This window comes from Cyrtonyx montezumae, unplaced genomic scaffold (assembly GCF_038088225.1).
Source record: "Cyrtonyx montezumae isolate F1298 unplaced genomic scaffold, pur_monq_1.0 scaffold_48, whole genome shotgun sequence".
NCBI lineage: Eukaryota > Metazoa > Chordata > Aves > Galliformes > Odontophoridae > Cyrtonyx > Cyrtonyx montezumae.
This window is the reverse complement of record NW_027072054.1, coordinates 814343-826932: the sequence shown is the minus strand read 5'-3', so window position 1 is coordinate 826932 and position 12590 is coordinate 814343. Positions and strand designations below refer to the sequence as shown.

Genomic DNA, 12590 nt, shown 5'->3' with positions numbered 1-12590 from the left:
CTAGGAAGGCGGACACCCTCTGCCACAGTAACGGCTGTCGAAGCCAGACAAGTCAAAGGCCCCGGAGGCGATGGGCACTCCCTCAGAGCTGAGGATGCTGCCAACAGCAGCAGAGGTGGAGGATCCCACAACAGTGTTCTGCGGGAAAGAGCTGAGGATGGGACCGGGCAAGGTCACCACCACGGGAGAGGGCTCAATGACGATGTTGGAGTTCTGACACTGTCTGACACAGGGCTCATTGCAGCTGCTGGCCAGTGGGGTTGGGCCGCAGGGCCGGCAAGGCACGCACTGGGTGTAGCAGGACATGTCTTGAGAATGGGCTTATACCTGAGAGAGAGGGATTGAAGGAACTATGGCATGAAGGTATGTGAGGGGCAGCTGGGATAGCCTCTCACAATGGAGCCATGATGACTGCTAAGGCTAGAGCAGAAGGGTGAGAAAGGAGGTCATATCACTTTATTATGCCAGGACCCTACAAACTGCTGTCTGACCCAGAGAGACTCTCTCTGAGTGCAGAAATCTAAAGCCAAGAAACCTGTCTCCCAAGCACTCTCTGAGCAGTCATTATCTCCTCCATGGTCTCCCATAGCATCGAGATCCACTGTCTGATAAGATTTATATTGACACACCAGGAGGAGAGAGGGTTTTGCATTTCCCAATGAGGAGTTTCCCAATGAGGAGAAAGCAGGAGAAGTAGATGGGGAAGTTGGGACTTGAGCTGCCATTTATAATGGTCCTTCGTTGCTGCAGGTCCGGAGGCACCGTTGATGTAGGTAATAATTTTCTGGCAAGCTAGCCTTCAATGCAAGCTATCCCTTCTCATTATACAGCCTTGGTTTTGGTTTCCTGCAGTGCTACCTTTTCATTTGCAGTTTTATGACGTGCGCATTCTCTAATGAAGGATTCTTTGAAGTGCTGTGATTTTAGGCTCAAAGATTTATAGGGCAGAATTGCACTGATGAGGCAGATGACTCATCTGTAGTGGTGATCAGGTCTGGAGGAGGCAAGTGGAGTCAGCCTGGTTTGGTGCATGCATACTGTCATGATTTTATGACTTTGGTTATCAGTACTACACATTATAACATCATGTAGTGCATGGGAAATTAAAGAATAAATTCTGCAGTTCAATAGATTGTCTATAGTTCCATTGCCTGTGTCAGAAGAGAAGCATGAGCTACAGCTCCCAGAAGATTTCACTGTTCCACTTCCATGTTCTGTTGGGAAGATTATACTTCCTGGGAGACACCACGCGTTTCTTTTTCACTGCATCATACACAGGTTCAAAAAACTAAAAGGGGGTCAGTCCAGACTCTTTGTAGATCTCACTAAGAGAGATCTTTGAGGAAAAAAATACTTCAGCCATCCAACCCACTGCTTCTCCTCTGTGTGAACCATCTACCAAATCCATACCTCTCCATCTCTCCAGAAAACGAAAGACACCCTTCATGTCCTCACCTTTGTACGTTTTTCGAGTTTGTACGAATTTGAGTGAATGTACGAGCATCCAAGCTAGATCTGTTTTAGTAGTGGGTATGTAGATGCAATCTGGATCAGAAGCTTGTAAAATTTGTAAACTATGTTGACCTTGTCATATTAGTATTGCAAACACCTCCACTCGTGATGTATTGGTTTTTGAAAAGGTATGCGGTAAGAATATCCATTCCAGGATAATGAGAGGATCGCTTCTTGAGGTATCCCACTGACATAACAAGCTATACAGCTGATAGGAATTTGTATTATTGTAAGAGATACTGGTAATGATAAACAAACACGATGGCTATATCGATGTTGCAGTGATGTTATTACAGAGTCTAAGCATTGTAGCTCTTGTGGTGTTAACTGTCTTTTAGAGGTTAAATCCTGGTCTCCTTTGAGTAGCTGGAACTGTTAGTGCAGCTCTTGAGTAATAATACCCAAAAGCGGTCGTAACCTAACAATTTTTGCAGATCATTCAATGTCTGTATGTGAGGTACTATTTTGAGGCTTTGAGGCTGAATGGTACGAGATGTATTTTTCCATCCTAAATATTTCCATAGAGAACTAAGTTGCACCTTTTCTTCTGCTATTTGTAAACCAACAGATTGAACTGCCTGCCGTATGAGCATTAAAGTGTCCTTTAGACTCTCTTCTCATTCTGCTGCTATTAATATATCATCCATGTAATGATAAATAAGGACGTGAGGCCTAGCCTTTCATACTGGTTGTAATGCATCTGTCACAGTCAGTTGGCATATTGTTGGGCTATTAAGCATTCCTCGTGGTAAAACAGCCCAATGATATGCCTGAGCAAGGTTTTGTTGGTTAATGCCAGCATCTATAACACCCGATAAAATAAAAAGTCCCATCTGTGTAACAGAAGAGCATCCTAACAAAGAGTGCTCTGCGTCCGTTCCCAAGGGGGCCCATGATAGCTGCTGGGATAAGAGTCAAGGTTGGTATCAGTCAGAATCACTGACTGGGCGGTGGCCACATCCACTCCTGTGCTGCCGGCGGTAGCTGGTCTCTGCGAGCTGGTCAGGCACGGGCCGGCTGATTCGGGACCGTATTTGTTGTCATAGCGCGCGGGCTCGCGCTCATTTTCCCCTTTCCCGACAGATCAGAGGGCCGTGCAGCAACACGGAGTTTAGATCGGCAGTCTCTCGCCCAGTGTAGCCCCTTCCCGCACCGGGGACAGGGTCGAGGCAGAACAGCACAAGCTTGCCTAAACTTTTAACAGTCCTTCTGTACATGACCGGGTTCCCCACAATTGTAACACTTCATTTTCTGAGCTATCCCTAGATCGAGTCGGGACACCAGCCTGCACTGCTCTAAAGCACCGCAGTACACTGTGGGTGCAACAACATTTCTGTCTCCCGTTCCCTTCAAATTATCGTCAGGAGGGGAAAAGTTCGATTTGTCTTCCGGATCTACTAACTTTAACCAAGCTTTAACCAAGTTACACGCAGACCGCAGAGACGCAGCAGTAGGCGACGTAGCCGGGGCGGAGGGCGGCAGGGGCGCGGCGATCGTTGGGGGCGGAGCGGAGGGCGGAACCGGCGCGGCTTGCGGAGGGGGGAGGGGGTTGCGGAGGGTGGCAGCTTGAGAAGGGGGGGGGGCGACGAGCGGCAGCGGCGCGGGGGAGGGGGGTAAAGAAGCGGGGGTGCGGCAGGAGGTGTCGAGCTCCCTGCTCCCTGGGCGGGAGTGAGGTTGGAATCGCGGATCGCGTCCCGGCAGGAGCTGCTTCCGTGCCGAGGGACGGCGGCAGGAGGGGCGGGGGCATGGGGAACAATCGAAAGAGTTTGCCCTTCCTTGTTGAGTTCGTTTAAGCGCTTCCGAAATTTGGCGCCACACGAGGAAAAGTTTGGCGGCCGTTTTGTCTTTAGTAGCAGCCTCCCAGAGTGCTACACCAATTTTGTCCCAAAGCTCCTCATCAAAAGAAAACCCAATTATCGGAAACTCGGAGATATTTTTACTTATCCATTTAAGAGAAGTAGCTAACGCTGAGCTAGATACAGATAGATTCTGAAACTATAAAATTGTTCGTAATGCTCCGAGAGGTGCTTGTTGCTCCTTCATTAGGGCACTCCCCACAGTTCCCGACTGCTCACTACGTGTCCTGTAGAACGGTGCTGGCGCTCACGAAACCCCCTCTCTGTAGTTCAGTTGGGCGGCGCCGCAGTCCCGCAGCTTTTCAACGCTGCTAGATACATCTCTCTTAACTAAGCAAAAGTTGGATTGAGACCACTACCTCCATCTTATCTGTAACTTTACGCCAGCAATCCTTGACGAGCCGCGGGCACGTAGGGTCGCGATCCCCACCCCGCTCCTGCTACGCGGCACTTGCCTCACAGCTCTACTCGTCCTCCCCATCTCCGACGCCTCCGTCTCCTGAGATCCCGTCAGGCGCGATCCACAGAGGTTTTGAGGTACAGCTCTATCGCTGTCCAGCTCCACCGCCAATGTGCGCATCCCGGTCCCTGTTCGGGTGCCACTTGTCGTCGGAGAAGACGGCCAGAGTCATGACATACACCAATATGATTAAACCATGCTCCGTTTATTACTCGGACAGCCTTATTCTTATAGTGTTTAAGACGGGCATATGGAAAATAGCACACAATCATTGGTAGATGACTCAACTCAGGTATGCTCAGGTTCAGAGTATGCAAGTCATGTCAGTGGGGTTCAGTGCAGTGGGGCTGTTTGAAGTGCCATCCTCAGGATAAGCTCCTTCAAGCATCAGCTGGATACTCAAGGCTTCCTGTACACGAGGATATACTTCGACCTATTCTGCCTCCTCAAATCACTCTGATGACTAAACGTTTTGGCTCTCCCCTTTGTGTGGGTTTCCTATTGGGATATAGCTTCGTCCCAAGGATGAAGCAAACGTGTTAATGTTCCAAACACTTGATAGAAGATTATAAAGGAGGCAGTAGATAGGGTATGCATCACAGTATGCATCACGGTGGGCAGAACACGCACCTCACGTGCTGAAAGAATCCAGCAGAGGGAAATGATGTCAGCCTGGATCACTCCTCAGGGATTCCTTGGGCCATTTCTTTCTTTTAATTTTGAGTAGCTGCAACAAAAAATCATTGATATTCGTATGGGCTTCTCAGGCCTCAAGGCAAGGCCCAATAGAGATGATTTCTCTCATCCAAGATCAATCACTTGATCTATTGTCTTCTGCATGGTTCCCTGGACACTTCTACTCTCTTTGCAGCCTCTCAGCATAATATAGAAATCCATTAGTACATTAGGGCATTGTCTTCACACAAATGCTTCTCAAAATCCCTGCTGAATTTTACCCCAGGGAGTCCTCAGCTGAGTGCACCCTCTGTCGTGCTTATGCACGTGTTCCAATTTTGTTTCCTCTTGCCTGTAGTGGGTCTGGCTGGGGTGGAGTTAATCTTTCCCACACCAGTCTATGTTAGTGCTGTAGCTAGAACAGCATTGATATCCCACCCATGTTTTGTGCATTGCTCAGCAATGCTGGCACAAGAGCAAGGCTCTCTCCAGTCTCCTTGACAGCAGTAGGCTGAGGGTGAGCAAGAGGTGAGGAGGTGACAGATTCATGAGCATATTGTGAGAACAACTTGGGCTGATATAAGCTGAAGGACAGGAGGCTTATGTAAATGCAAGCTCAAGAACAAAATGCGGAGGCTGCAAAGCCTCTGCTGACTCATTCCCAGGCTGAAACCTTGGGCCAAAGTGGCATCGAACCATAGGAACACGGCTCTGGTTGTTGCTGTGTCATGGGAGGATGGTTAGACTCTATAACAAAGTGGGGAAGAGTCCTTTGGTCATCAGCTGTCAGTGTAGTGCGTACAGTTCCAGAGTGCAAACCTTCTCCTAGAGATTTGTATATCTGGGCTCAGAGGAAGGTTAAAGAGAGCACAGCCAAGGACAGCCCCCTTCCGCTGGGTGACTGTGGAGATGCTGTTCCAGAGAGCTGCATGGCAAGACCTGACACTCATAGCATGACCTGTAAGAAGGGGGTTTCCAACCCAAGGGTAACTAGAAGTTATAGTAGTCAGATTGTGGCATTCTATAATATACCCAAACATGGAGTTATATTCTTCAAGGAATTGATAGTAGCAACTTAGAAGTAGTAAAAAGGCATTTTGAGATTTTAAAATTCAGAAACATAGCAACGACTATAGATTGATACTGATGTGTTTAACAAAATTCTCAGTAAGAAAATGGACTAACAATACTTACAGACTACAAACTTGCCAATCTTTTGAATAAAAACAATAATATTACAGGTTATGTATATCTACATGTATTCAGAATACACTGGAGACTCAAAGTGATCCCAGAAGTTCAGACCGACATGAAGGGGGTCCTGTTAAGAAACTGACTTCAGAGCGACTGACTTCAAAAGCAGCAATAAACTGATCACAGAAGAGATCAACCAGCCCAGGAATGGGACCAGAAGGGAATCACGGGAATCGACAGAGTCTTACTTTGAAACTTATCTCCATGATGAGCAGTGGATTGTCACAGGGTTCAGGAATTGATATCACAGCATGGCAGAGTTAACGTAACATTGCAGTGAAGTTTTGTCCCCTTTAGGGAGAAAAAATGGGGAAAAGAAAGAAGCAAACAAACAGTAGAGAGATAGGAGCACGTGCAGCATTGCAAGTTGGTAGGGTGGGGGTTGGGGCATCTCAATTTTGCACAAAGTTCAAGCAATTTTTCTATCACTGATGCATAAGTGGGCATAGGACATCACTGTCATTCAGGTATCCAATAGATTCTGTCCATGTCTGTCTTCCGGGTCCTACAGCTGTGAGGGGAGGGGAGGGCAGGGGAGGGGAGGGGACTGGAGGGGAGGGGAGGGGAGGGGAGGGGAGGGGAGGGGAGGGGAGGGGAGGGGAGGGGAGGGGAGGTGAGGGGAGGGGAGGGGAGGGGAGGGGAGGGGAGGTGTAAAAAGAAAGCTAAGGAGACTGTATGTCCATGGGACCCTGAGAAAAGGGCTGTAATGAGAAGTAAATGTCTAGCGTAATTAATACTTTTTGTTCCTTTTTTTCTTTATCAGCATTATAGTCAGAACTCCAACGTCTATGAGTAACTTTCATAAAACCCATGGAAATTATGTATTACACGCCATAAAGGAAGAAAACCTTGAGGAGAGCTTAATCCTGACAGACATACTTGTGTTCTTGAGAAGGGTTTGGACACATCCAAGGGCATTTGGTTGGATGATGTCATTGATCCACAAAATCATTGGTAGAGAGCCTCCACAAAAACACTCCCGGCAGTTAACAGTTCTGCAAAACACATCCTGGAGATGGCAACTTCTGATTGTGATATCGTCCTAGTTCTGCTGACTCTCTGCTGAAGGTCAGCACCATGAGTCATTCCAAGCCATGCCCTCTTCCTCCAATTAGGGTCTGCCATCCCACAGCTTACTTGAACTTGTTTTCCTTTTCATCTGGAAGTGTCCTTGGTTCTCAGCCTTTCATTCTCATGCTGTTTATCCTTTTCCACAGCTTCTGCACTAAATACACTTTCTTTTATTCCCACAACGTTCATGTGGAGGTAGAGTTTGGGAAGAAGACAACTGTAAGGACACTTAAGAGAAAAATGATCTCACTTAGAGAGAACATTGTCAGTACAGACAGTAACCAGGAGCTGACAGAAGTTTGTGCCCATCATCTGTTGCTGAGATCCTAACAAAAAACCTATCTGCCTGCCCCACAAAGGGAGAGAAGCCAGCAGAACCCTGGCAAGGCTTTTGTGGTCTTGAGACCTACAGGGACTGCAGAAAGGGAAGAGGGAAGAGAGAGCAGAAGACAGGGAAATTGGGCTTCGGTCATGTTTTCAGAGAGCCCAGCTGCCCTTCTGTTAGAAGAGAGCACCGGACACAGCCTTTCAGGCATCTATGGCCAGGATCTCAATCATCAGTCCAGCATCATCTTCTGGATTTTTAGGGGACCTGGGCTGGGCTCCACTCAGTAGCTTTAGCACAAGTTTGGAAACATCTGCTGCAGTAGCATCAGGCAATGCAGGAGAGATCACAGCAAACAGAGGTGGTGGGGACTCCATGACTGCTGAGGATGCTGCCAAAGACAGCAGAGGTGGAGGATCCCACAATAGTGCGCTGCAGAAAGGAGCTGTGGATGGGGTCAGACAGGACCACTATAACAGGTGGATTCACAGCAATGACTGGAGTTCTGGCAGTGCATCTTTGCAGCTTTTGAGCAGCAGTGTCAGACCACAAGGCTGGCATGGCAAGCATTGGGCATGGCAGAGACTGATCATAGCAGGACATGGATGAGGGATGAAGTTGTAAATGGGAGAGACTGCAGGGAGGAAACAGAACACAGGGATGTGTAAGTAGAAGTTCATCACCTTCCCATGAGCACACCAGTGTACCATCTTGGCTGTCTGGATTCACCAGCCAACTGCAGAAAGGGACAAATTGCTGTCTTTGCTTCATCCAGAGATGATCTGAAAAGAGAAGCCAGACAAAAGAAGGCTGCTGTCTCTGTATTAGTTGAAAATCCGACTCCACCAAGCCCCACATAGACTGAGTCAGTCCTCCTCCTTTCCTCCTCATCCTGTAAGAAGCAGCACCAGAACCCAGCACACAAGTTATTGGCATAATCAGAAAAGGATGTGGGAGAAGGGCTTCAGGCTCACACGATTCCCAAGTAAAAATGAAAGAGACACAAAGATTAGACGGCCAAGGAATCAGGCTGCCTTTCATGGTGACCCTGTGCTTCCCCAGGACCAGACACAGCCTTCATGAATGTGACATTTTTGTAAGGTGCTTGTGATGAATAGAAAGCAGACGATGACATGGGCTGTGTGGCTGATTCCTTTAATGCTTCTTTTTCCTTTCCTATCTTTTTTAGAAGGACAGAAAGGTGACCAAATTGATTCTCTTGGGCTTAAACAGAGTGCCCCAGCTGGCACATGTTCCTGTTTGTCGTTATCTTTCCCAAGTGTCTCCTAATCTTGATGGGAATGGCCTCACCTTAGTCACTGTGGGAAGTGAAAGGCACCTGAGGATGCCAATCTGCATCTTCCTCAACAACTTCATCTACATGGAGATCTGCTATACAGTTGTTCCAAAAACTCTGGAGAATTTTTATGTCATCAGGAGAAACATTTGTGTTTCCTGGTGAAAGGTACAGTCATCTGAGTATTACTGAATACCTAATCTTCTCACTGTTGCCCTCTGATTGGCATACACAATATTTTGCATTGCAGCAGGAATATCATTGTCCATTTCTACAGTGATGCTGAGCCTGGCCTCTGGGACACTGTCCCAATCTGGCCCTGCCATCATCCCCCAAATGCAACCTAAGACCTCTCAGCAGCAGCTCTTCCACACTGCTTTGGTTTGGATTAAGAGCAGGAGATCGGAATGGATTTGCACACACCCTGAGGGAGAGTGGGGATCTCCAGTATCAATTTACATCATTCTTGTGGAGGAAAAACATGATCTTGCTATGCTTTGAAAATCTTTCCCTTAAAAAACATGCCTAGACAAAATGGTTTGGCATTTGCCAGCCTTCTTCCACGGAATGTACTGTGGCCGTAAGCAACACCACGCACACATTCTCTTCAGACTACCACAGCCACTTCCCTTCAGACTCCTTTGGCCCTGCTGCCTCGATGCTCTGGCCCTGAAGAGATGGAGCAAGGACATACCATGGGCTTCTGTCTACAGCTGTCGTACATATGGGGTCAGGAAATTACACCATGCACCCTTAAGACTCCAGGCTAACCGGAACACCCAGTTCTTCATCCACTCTTCGTAAAGTGTGCTCCATCATACCACGAAATGTTCAAGCAGCCCAATGAAGTATGGAAATTCAGCCAATCTGACTGGAATTGGGAAGGAGAGATCTCGTCAGAGAAGATTCCCTGTGAAACTGCTGTCCTGCTGTTGTGAACTGCTGTCCTGGTGCTCAGACTATTCTGTTCCCCTCATTGTCAATATCTCCAGTGACCTTGGGTCCTCCCTGGCCACATGTCTGGCTCTTCCACTCTGGGGTTCTGCTTTGTTTTGTGACTGTATTTCTGGCACTCACTAGGGGAAGAAGGAGACTGGTGTTTCTGACTGAAGTCATTACATCTTGTCTTATTGCTAATTACCTGGGAAAAGAGGCCAACATTTTTATATTTCAACATTCTATGACCACTTTTCTGGAAAGTGCAGAAAGAGGTGTAGTCACTCTAGAACCTCCTGTTCTTCAGAATCATCTCAGTGCACTCAGCTGTTTGTCATAAGACTTCACAGCCTCATCGCCCTTCTGAGGACATGCTCCACGACTTGAAGGACTTCCTCGTAATGAGGGGCCAAAAATTAATACAGTGCTCAAGGTGGAGCCTTGCCTTAGCCGAGTACAGGGGCATGATCACATCTATTGTTCCACTGCTTATGCTATTTCTGATACAAGCCAGGATGCTTCTGGCCTTCTTAGCAGCCTGAGCACACTGCTGGTTCATGTTCAGTTGGCTGTCAATCAACACAACCAGATCCTTTTCCTCTGTGCACTTTTCCAGCAGCTCCACCCCAAACCAGTAGCCATGCATGAGTTGTCGTAACCAAAGAGCTGGGTTTGGCACATGGTATTGTTAAAGATCACACAGTTAGCTCCAGCACAGTGTTTGAGGCTGTCCGGGTCCCACAGTAGTAAATTCAGGAAGATTAACTTTTTTAAACCACTAGGTGTCTTTCACAAATTTACTGAAGGTGCACTCAATTCCTTCACCATCATCAACAAATTTAATCGTTTGATCACATATAAGCATTCGGAAAAAGAAAAAGAAAAGAAAAAAAAAAAAAAAAAAAAAGCATGGGCGGTCAGAATAAAGGATGCAGGAAATGTTTATTGAGCCTGAGGAAGGAAATGAAGTCGCTCCAAGTGGATACTCTGAGTGCAGCCAGCAGCAAGGGCAGAGTATAATCTGTTCCTCTTTGCATTGCCACTGAGCCCTACCTCCCAGGCCAGTGTTGTAGAGGGTCAAGCAGGTCACTCAGGACTCATTTGGGCAGGTACTAACAGTGATCTCTAAAGGGAAAAGACAACAATGATATGAGATAGGAAGAGTGAGTAAAAATGTTGGTCAGTAGACTTCCTCGGTGCTGACAGAGGTGCCATAATGGGATCTGTCTTGCTGGGGAAAATCAGCATCACAACATTAGTAGCTCTGACAAGTGCCATCCTCAGTGTTCCTAGGTGTCTTTGTCTGGGTGAGTGTACTGCATCTTTAGCAGGGGTTGCACCTTCTGCCACAGTAGCGGTTGGAAATGCAGGAGAGGTCGAGACCTCCAGAGTTGATGGGCACTCCCTCAGAGCTGAGGATGCTGCCAACAGCAGCGGAGGTGGAGGATCCCACGGCGGTGTTCTGCGGGAAGGAGCTGAGGATGGGTCCTGGCAGGGTCACCACCACGGGAGAGGGCTGGATGACGATGGTAGAGGGTTGGCACTGCCTGACACAGGGCTCATTGCAGCTGCTGGCCAGGGGGGTCGGGCCGCAGGGCCGGCATGGCACACACTGATCGTAGCAGGACATGTCTTGAGGATGCAGTTGCACCTAGCAGAGGAGGAGGAAGAGCAAACAAGGAATAAAACTATATTGACTTATGTGAAGCAGCCCATCACCACACTATGATGGAATCAGTGCTCATGCAGTGCTGGGAGCTGAAGACCATTCACAAATGTACAAGGGATTCTTGCTTCCCTTTTGGTAGAGGCGAGTAACACCACTGATACCTACCCAGTTACTGCCTAGACGCTAGCCCGCAAGCCACCTCCTTACAGGCCCAGCCGTCACCCATGAGAAACATTCTCCCCACTTCTCTCTCTCATGAAAAGTAGAGCCAGGCATGGAAAACAGCTAAAAGCAGCTGAGAGTTCCACTGAGCTCAGAACTCTGTTAGGAGAATGAAGAGCACAAGAAGGGGCTTCACACTCACCTTGATCCCAAGAAGAAGGAGGCAAGAGAAGCGAATGAGAAGGCAAGGAGCTGGCTTGGCTTTTATAATGGACTCCAGCTGCCCCACTTCCAGAGGCATCTCTTGCGGCAGTGATTATTTTCTGACAAGATCCTCTTGAATGCAAAACATCCCAGCTAATGATATGGTATCTGTGTTGGTTTCCTGTGCTGCTACTTCTCACATCCTGATTTATTTCATTCCTATTCCTCCCAAAAGTCATCTTTGGAGTGGCAGAAAGAAAGACCCATGCGTTTCCAGGCAGTATGCATCAGCGTGGGCAGAACATTCACCTCACGTGCTGGAAGAATCCAGCAAAGTGAAAAGATATCAGCCTCCTTAGTAGGATATCGGCATGAAACAGCTAGAGCCTGCGTGCTAGATTTATGCAAGTGCCTGTGGGTATAGATGTTTGCATGATTCTGCACGTATTCATGAGTAGGTGAGTGTTCATGTGACTTGTGTGTCCCACAGAACAACACGTTTTCTGGTCACATCAGGGCCGCTCTCCACTGCTCTGTCCACGGACTCCAGAGACAAGCCGTGTCCAGAAGAAGCCTGAGCATAGCTGAACAACCTCAGATCAAACCTGGCAGAGATGCTTCCCAGCGCAGGCACAGAAATGAAAACTTTGGTATCTTCAGTCTCTTTTTCTTTTCAAAGCCTAAAACTGTCACCCTTTAATACTGCCGATCTCGCGCTTCAAGGACGGCCGCCTCACACTAGTTATGATCCTGAGATTAATTCCCCATCGTAATACTGAGCATGTTTTAGAAGGGTGATGTTCACCCCTCCCTGTCTCTCCAGGCCAGGAAAGAACAGCTCTCCTCAAGACTAAGTAGTTCCAAAGGGTGGGGTTAGCTTAATGTACACAGAGAAAGGTTGAGAAGTCCTGCCCACCTTATGTGAACCCACTGCTCAGTAAACATGCCTTCAATGCAGTCTCGTTGCTGTATAGGGCAGGACATGTGTCCCCCCTACTGAAACCAGCGGCACACCTTCTCATGGGCCTGGTGCAGATTCATGCCAGGAATGAAAGCTTGGGCAGAAGCAACAACAAACCAGAGCAGCATGGGTCCTTCTCTTGTCGAGCCATTGGAAGTAGGAAAGCCTCTGTGCCAAACTGGTGAAGCGTCCTTTGGTCATCATCCAC

The 12590-nt window shown here is 47.9% G+C and overlaps 2 protein-coding genes across 2 annotated transcripts; both read right to left on the bottom strand.

Moving 5' to 3' along the window:
• On the bottom strand, window positions 1-306 carry LOC136055793 (feather keratin Cos1-1/Cos1-3/Cos2-1-like). Its single transcript, XM_065747670.1, has one exon. It carries the CDS (start codon window positions 304-306, stop codon window positions 1-3), a length of 306 nt encoding a protein of 101 aa, XP_065603742.1.
• A 10378-nt stretch (window positions 307-10684) lies between these two features.
• Window positions 10685-11518, bottom strand: LOC136055736 (feather keratin Cos1-2-like). Its single transcript, XM_065747603.1, has 2 exons — window positions 11420-11518; window positions 10685-11037 (listed from the first exon to the last, which is right to left on the bottom strand). Exons 1-2 carry the CDS (start codon window positions 11516-11518, stop codon window positions 10711-10713), a joined length of 426 nt encoding a protein of 141 aa, XP_065603675.1. The 3' UTR covers window positions 10685-10710.
• Between the last annotated feature and the right edge of the window lie 1072 nt (window positions 11519-12590).

What these genes read in the sequence shown, in the direction of transcription:
- LOC136055793 (XM_065747670.1), bottom strand. Translation starts at nt 306, where the DNA reads ATGTCCTGCTACACCCAGTGCGTGCCTTGCCGGCCCTGCGGCCCAACC.
- LOC136055736 (XM_065747603.1), bottom strand. Translation starts at nt 11,518, where the DNA reads ATGCCTCTGGAAGTGGGGCAGCTGGAGTCCATTATAAAAGCCAAGCCA. An exon ending in TCCTTCTTCTTGGGATCAAG is followed by an intron (nt 11,038 to 11,419) that starts GTGAGTGTGAAG and finishes CTCCTCTGCTAG; the next exon opens with GTGCAACTGCATCCTCAAGA.